The sequence below is a fragment of the Carassius auratus genome, chromosome 34 (assembly GCF_003368295.1).
Source record: "Carassius auratus strain Wakin chromosome 34, ASM336829v1, whole genome shotgun sequence".
Classification (NCBI taxonomy): domain Eukaryota; kingdom Metazoa; phylum Chordata; class Actinopteri; order Cypriniformes; family Cyprinidae; genus Carassius; species Carassius auratus.
Window position 1 is genome coordinate 11,844,691 of NC_039276.1, and position 7,259 is coordinate 11,851,949.

Genomic DNA, 7,259 nt, shown 5'->3' on the forward strand with positions numbered 1-7,259 from the left:
GGCATTGTTCGTAGAAACTGTAACACATCAATATAGACACATAAGAAGACTTTCTCTTACCTACAATCTGACTGTAGATTCACACAGCAGATGTTGCTCATCAGCTGATAATGAGGTTCTGAAAAATTTGATATAGTAGTATAGTAGTTTGATATATTTGATTTAAATGACCTTCCGAGAAGCTCTTAATATTTTCCCTAAGGTGTTGAGCAAAAACCACATAGTGTTTTTGCTCAACCCCTCTGCAGTTATAATTCATTTTCCCCATTAACACCCTAAAAGCCTGCTAAAATGTCTTAAAAGCATGCAATTAATTTATTACATTGTGGTTGAACATTTCCAATCTCATTAGTCCATGTTTATTAGACACATTATGAATAAATAATGTTTAAAAATATATTTATAAGTATTTGTATGTTGTTATTGTGTGGTTAACTTACAGTGGACGTAATCTTTTAAATTGCAGTCTCTTTCTCACATTAAGATACTGTATGTGGAAAATTAGATAATTTTTAAGTCTCCTTTAAGGCCTCCTTGGAAGTTAAAACGGAGGTCTGATTGTGCTGCAAATACTCACAACACAACCAAATTCAGAAATGCCCTGTATACACACACAATGGAATGTTTAAAGGAACACTTTTTTTTGAAAATAGACAAATTTTTTTAATCTACCCTAGAGTTTAACAATTGAGTTTTAACATTTTCAAATCCATTCAGCCGATCTCTGGGTCTGGTGGTGGAACTTTTAGATGTAGCTTAGCATAGATCATTGAACTAAATAATTATATTGTAAATGTTTTTTGGTAAGCTCCATAAAGTTGGTTAAAATATTTCAACAATATGCTTTGATAAGCTCTTTAAAATGACCACAAACAATGCTAGTAATTAGTAATTAGTACAGCAAATAGTGGAATGTATAATGTATTATATATTATATTATAAAATGACAATCTTACCTGGAATTAGATCTTCTCACAGGACTGATGATGTTACTGATCACTAGATGAAGGTGTCTGTGAAATGTTCATGGTTATCATCCTTTTATAGCATGAATCACGTCACTTAAAAGGGAAAGTGGTTATTCAGTCAAGATAATGGAAAGCTACACTAAGCATGATGAGACTGATAAAACACTGTCATTAAATTTAATGGAAAATGTTTCAGCTTCAAACAAAAAAATCAATTTGACCAGTTATCACTGCAGCAATTCCATGCTTGCCTTTTGTGTGTTTAATTTGTATACGAGAAAAACAACAACACAAAATCTTTCTGATTTTCTTTACATTTTATTTGTTATTGTTTATTTATTTTTTTATAATTACTTCAAATGTTATTATTTTGAGTCTGGACAAAAAGCATATTTACATAACATCAACATAATCATTATGAAGAGTAGAAAAAAATATATAGGCTACTGGTATATATATATATATATATATATATATATATATATATATATATATATATATATATATATATATATATATATATATATATATATATATATATATATATATACATAATTAAGATTCATGCTGAGAATACATGCCTAAATGTATCATGTTACAGAACAACATCCTCTGAAAAAGTTGAAAAATACAGTTCTGTATTTAAAACTGTATCTACATAAAACGGTGCCCCCTCTAAATGCGTGCGCTCACTGTCGCGCAAGCGCAAATGGAACCAAAATAATGACGTCGTGGCTAGCCTCCGTTTAGGGCGCGTTGGGCGGGGTTTAGTGAAATATCAGCCAATCAGAGGGACCCACGACCAGTGGGCAAGATGTCCGATGGCCTGACAGCTACAGTATGCGAATGTCCATCGTGTCTACTGAAACTTCATACATTGAATCCGTGATTTGACGGAGGAAAGAAGTAAACATGGTTACCATAAGCCCAGTGGCACACAGAGTACTGAGCTACGTTCCCTTTTTACTAGTTTTGATCGATCTTCGATACGAAGGTAAGTGGTCAGGCAACGTTAACCAGGTTTGTAGTAAACTAACGTTATGTGTTCACTTTCATGAAAGCAAAGCAAAGGCAGTGAGAGATGAAATATCCTCGCTGTTTAGATGTTTAGTATGGAGAACTGTTATATTATTCCAGAAACACGCTGCTGAGGACCTAGCTATGTCAAGCATTTAAATCTTAATGATGATGATGATTATTATTATTATTATATTTTATTTGTGTTGTTGTTTTGTCTATAGTATGTTTTTTTTTCTATTGTAAGTTACTGCTCTAAAGGAATACTGTGATTCCACCGCGACATGTATGTTGTCACAAGTTGTCACTGTTTCACTTCACTAAAATGCTTACACCGTTAGTCTCCCTGACTCTGTTGTACTCTACTCGACTTTAGTGAACACGTTTGTAGCTACTAATAAACGTTTGAGGTTTAATGTCATTGCCATACTAACTGTACTCTACTGTCTACTACTGAAAACATGATGCAGGTACTGCATGTATATTTTATTGTACTGAGTGACTTCACACTTATTTGAATTTCACATGTATTGCAGGAGTTAATGGTGAGAAGCCTGGTGGTGTTGAGAATCATCTGGAGATGGGGAAGAAGCTTCTGGCCGCAGGACAGCTGGCAGATGCTCTCTCTCACTTCCACGCTGCTGTTGGTGAGTCCTCGATCTTTTTACATGAGAACTTTAATGAAATCTTGTGTGATATGTGTTCTTTTCCACAGAAAGCAGTTTTTATGCAAGTAGTATGTCTTGATTTAATTTTAATAAATAAATAATATATGTATACAAATATTAATATTATACATGATATCTTTGAAATATTTTATAAATATGTATACACACACACCACACACTTTTTTTTATTTTTTATTATCAGATGGTGACCCCAAAAATTACATGGCATACTATAGAAGAGCAACTGTGTACCTTGCTATGGGAAAGTCCAAATCTGCATTACCAGACCTCAGCAAAGTCATTGAACTTAAACCGGACTTCACATCGGTGGGTTCTCACAATCAGAATCATCTCACACTTTAAAATATTTACAATGTTTTACAATGATTTACCAAAACCTGTTAAGCAGAAGTGAACCAGTGTTTCTACTTAATCCATAGGCGAGGCTTCAGAGAGGAAACCTGCTGCTGAAACATGGCAAACTTGATGAAGCAGAAAGCGATTTCAAAAAAGTGGTGCGTAACATTTAATTAGCAATAGAGGTGCACCAATTGGACACAGGTTGTCAGATCAATATCTGACACCTTTAACTTGTATAATAACAACCTTTGAATTAAAACTTTTATATGTGTATATATACACTTTTATATACATGTATAATATGATCTTTTCTGTAATTTTTACAGTGTAGTCCATTTTGCTGTAGTTTATGGTTTAATATTTGTAAAACTACAGTAAAAGTGATTCTTTGAAAAAAAATCAAATGCAAACAAGGTCAGTATCTGTTGAACACAATGCTTAAATACAGTTTATTTGTATTGGCCTCAAGTTTTCTGATTAGTGCACACCTAAAAAAAAAAGCATGCCCACATATGTGCTGAGATGACATTCTTTGTTCATCTTTGAAAACTCTGAGCAAACGACAGTGCTTTTTATATCACATATTAATATTTAAATGGTATCACTTACATGAAACAATATTTAATGAATTCTCCTTGAAGGCTCCTCATACTTCTGCAGAGTATTCTTAGTTTGGTCAGTCAGTGGGGTATATTTTAAGTCTCAGTATCTCAAAGGCTTCATTTAACCTGCACACTTCAACTTTTCTGCTGTATTTACATTTGCTATCTCTTCGTTGTCTTAAGGATGACACAGATGTTTTGTCTTTCAGCTCAAGTCAAACCCAAGCAGCAGGGAAGAGCAGGAGGCACAGAGCCAGCTGAAGAAATCTGATGAGATTCAGAGACTTGTGGCTCAGGCACAGAGCGATTTCAAGCGCAGAGACCACGGCTCAGCCGCTTCGCACCTCGACATCATCATTGATGTGAGTTAACCAGAATCTGGGTTATTATTGTTAACTAAACCTAAAACTAAAACCAACAATTCTTATTTATAAGTCCATCTATCTATCTATTGGTCTGTCTGTGTCATCTTTAAGAGATAAAAATAACAGCTAATTTAAAAATAGAATCTTTTTCACAATATGAACAAAACTATAATAGTAGCACTAAAATAACTAAATACTAAAATAACACAATGCATCTCCCTTTATTAAATCAAAAGTTTGAACAGAGCTTAGAGGTTCCTGTTTACTGCAGGTGATCCGCCCTGGTTTTGTCCTGGTGCAGAAAAGGATTGTTAGCGCTCAGTAAAGAGCACTCTTTGTTCGGTAATGTCATGTCTGCGTTGTAGGACCAGAACAAATATCATGTGAACTGCATATAGTAAGGTATTATTTAAATCCAGTTTGTCAAGTCCTTTTGATTTGCTTGTCATCTTCTCAGACGTGTGTTTGGGATGCAGACTCCAGAGAGATGCGGGCAGAGTGTTTCATTCAGCTGGGTGAAATGGGCAAAGCCATCAGTGACCTCAAGGCCGCTTCAAAACTGAAAAGTGACAACACTCAGGCTTTCTACAAGCTCAGCACCATCTATTACAACTTGGGAGACCATGAGATGTCCCTCAGGTAAGACAATTATTAATGCAGTAAGTCTGGGAGTTTGGTGTTTATGTATGCTACAAAAGCATTCTAAGCCTACCGGTGTATTGCACAATATAGGCCTCAACTCTATACTGCCTATAGGTTTTAATAATAGTACGTAAAATTAAATGCAATATGCAAAGATACATTTACAAATAAGGTCCACACTATGCTGCATGTCCAAAGTGAGTGGCATCATGTTTTTTTTCTAGTCATTTTGAATTTCTGATAAACTTTTAGCAGCTGGATCCATGTGTGTGTGTGTTTTTTTTTTGTGTGTGTGTGTGTGTGTGTGTGCAGTGAGGTGAGGGAGTGTCTGAAGCTGGATCCGGATCATAAGCAGTGCTTTAGCCACTACAAACAAGTTAAGAAGCTCAACAAACAGATACACGCTGCCGAGGAACTGATCCAACAAGAGAAGTATGCTGTATTGTTGCTGTATTTTGTAAATGATAATAATAATAATTATTATAATGTATAACATGGTAAACAAAACATTTATAAAAATATAACATCTATTATAATTATAATAATACTATTGTGATATATACTATTACATACTGTTTAAACTACCATTCAGTTTGGGATCTGTAATAAAAAAAAAGAAAAAAAAAAGAACATCATTAGACTTTTATGTTCTGCATTTATGAAATATTATTACAATTTAAAATGACTAATTTCTATTTTCCTATATTTTAAAATGTAATTAATTCCTGTGATGGCAAAGATGAATTTTCAGCAATCATTTCAGTCACATGATCCTTCAGAAATCATTCTGATATGCAGATTTTTTTTTCAGGAATCTTTGATGAATAGACAGGGCAGATTAAAAGAACAGCATTTATTTGAAATAGGATATTCTTTACTGAATACAAGTATTTATTTAATTAAAAATGACTTATTTCAGACTAAATGACTGTTTTACTAAATCCACAGGTACAGCGATGCAGTTAGTAAATATGAGTCTGTTATGAAGACTGAACCAAATGTTCCTCAGTTCACACTAAATGCCAAAGAACGCATGTGCCACTGTTTGTCAAAGGTGAGACTGAGCTGCTTGACCACAAGGTGTCAACATCCACCAAAGCATACACTGCACCTGTGTTTAACTGATGTGAGTGAATGTTTTGGTCTTGTTCCTCAGGACCAACAACCTGCCAAAGCCATCTCAGTGTGCAGTGAAGTTCTGAAAGCAGACCCTCAGAATGTGAATGCTTTAAAAGACAGAGCAGAGGCCTACCTCCAGGATGACCAATATGAAGAAGGTAGAGATGGATACATGGAAACTTTTTTCGAAGTTGGACAATTGTAACGTTTTTTCTGTACATATATTTTAGTAAAAACTGAAAAAAAAAAAGTCTATAAAATATCCCCTTAATAATAAGACGCAGGCTAAGACACAGAATTGTAATTTCCTATGAAAGACCTTTGGGAAAAAGGTTTTGTTTTTCACGTTCAGCAGTACTTTTGTTCTATGCTGTTTTAAAGATGGAGCAAAATGGCTATTTTTAATGCTCTTTCCTCCTGATTGCTCTTGAAATGATGAAGTGGAGTGACAGAAATGTGTTCTTTTTGCAGCCATTAGGGACTTTGAGAGTGCTAAAGAACATAGCGAGAATGACCAGCAGATCAAGGAGGGCCTAGAAAGAGCACAGCGGCTCCTCAAACAGTCCCAGAAGAGAGATTACTACAAGATCCTGGGTGTAAAGAGGTTAGAAAACACAGACATCAACTCTCTATCATCTGTTCATCGATGCAGAGGCCCAATACTCATTTTAAAGTAAGCAAACACTCTTCTTTAACTGCTGTGGTTGCAGAACCGCCCAAAAGAAAGAGATCCTGAAAGCATACCGAAAGCTGGCGCAGCAGTGGCATCCAGACAATTTCCAGGATGCAGAAGAGAAGAAAAAGGCAGAGAAGAAGTTCATCGACATCGCTCAAGCCAAAGAAGTTCTGACCGACCCAGGTATATTTTAGTGCCGCATCTGGTTTAAGCCAGCAGTTTCACCCTGTTTGTTTGGTGAAGGTTCTGTGATAACTTAATTTGGTCCCGTTCTTCTGTTTGACTCCAGAGATGAGGAGTAAGTTTGACCAGGGCGAGGACCCCATGGATCCAGAGAGTCAGCAGGGTGGGGGACATCACCACCACTTCCACAGTGGCTGGGACAACTTCCAGGGATTCAATCCTTTTGGTTCTGGACCTTTTAATTTCAAATTCAATTTCAACTGAGGCCCGGCTGAGTAGACCTAGGGCCTGGAATCGGATGTGTGCTGGAGTCAGAACCTGGCACCTTCTGAACCCGCCCACAGGCACGGTTCTGACATGACAAGCGCCTTGAAACACACATCTCACGCTGTCGAGTGACCCCACCTGCTAACCATCTTCCTTTGAAGCAGCTGCTATACTTTCAGGGATCTTGCAGTCTGGAGCGCAAGACTGTTAGCAAAGTAACATCTGTTAACTCCTGAGAATAATATGTACATAGAAAACAATACTATTTTTCTATGAATCAAACAATGCTGTAAATAATGAAATAAAGAGATATGAATGCTTATTTAAACTAACAAGGACTTGTTGGTCTGTTTTTACTGAAACTCTATGACTGAAGAGCATAGAGTCATTTA

At 35.8% G+C, this 7,259-nt stretch overlaps 1 protein-coding gene across 1 annotated transcript; it reads left to right on the forward strand.

Moving 5' to 3' along the window:
* The first annotated feature begins 1,748 nt into the window (after nucleotides 1-1,748).
* LOC113053211 (dnaJ homolog subfamily C member 3-like) lies at nucleotides 1,749-7,196 on the forward strand. Its single transcript, XM_026218049.1, has 12 exons — nucleotides 1,749-1,962; nucleotides 2,522-2,632; nucleotides 2,856-2,980; nucleotides 3,094-3,168; nucleotides 3,825-3,977; nucleotides 4,438-4,619; nucleotides 4,935-5,054; nucleotides 5,571-5,676; nucleotides 5,779-5,899; nucleotides 6,213-6,345; nucleotides 6,452-6,600; nucleotides 6,707-7,196. Exons 1-12 carry the CDS (start codon nucleotides 1,881-1,883, stop codon nucleotides 6,862-6,864), a joined length of 1,515 nt encoding a protein of 504 aa, XP_026073834.1. The 5' UTR covers nucleotides 1,749-1,880; the 3' UTR covers nucleotides 6,865-7,196.
* The last annotated feature ends 63 nt before the right edge of the window (nucleotides 7,197-7,259 follow it).

Bases quoted from the DNA above. Each gene is read 5' to 3' on its own strand.
- LOC113053211 (XM_026218049.1), top strand. From the start codon at position 1,881: ATGGTTACCATAAGCCCAGTGGCACACAGAGTACTGAGCTACGTTCCC. The intron at 5,055-5,570 runs GTATGCTGTATT...CTAAATCCACAG, and splicing joins GAACTGATCCAACAAGAGAA to GTACAGCGATGCAGTTAGTA. The intron at 6,601-6,706 runs GTATATTTTAGT...GTTTGACTCCAG, and splicing joins AGAAGTTCTGACCGACCCAG to AGATGAGGAGTAAGTTTGAC.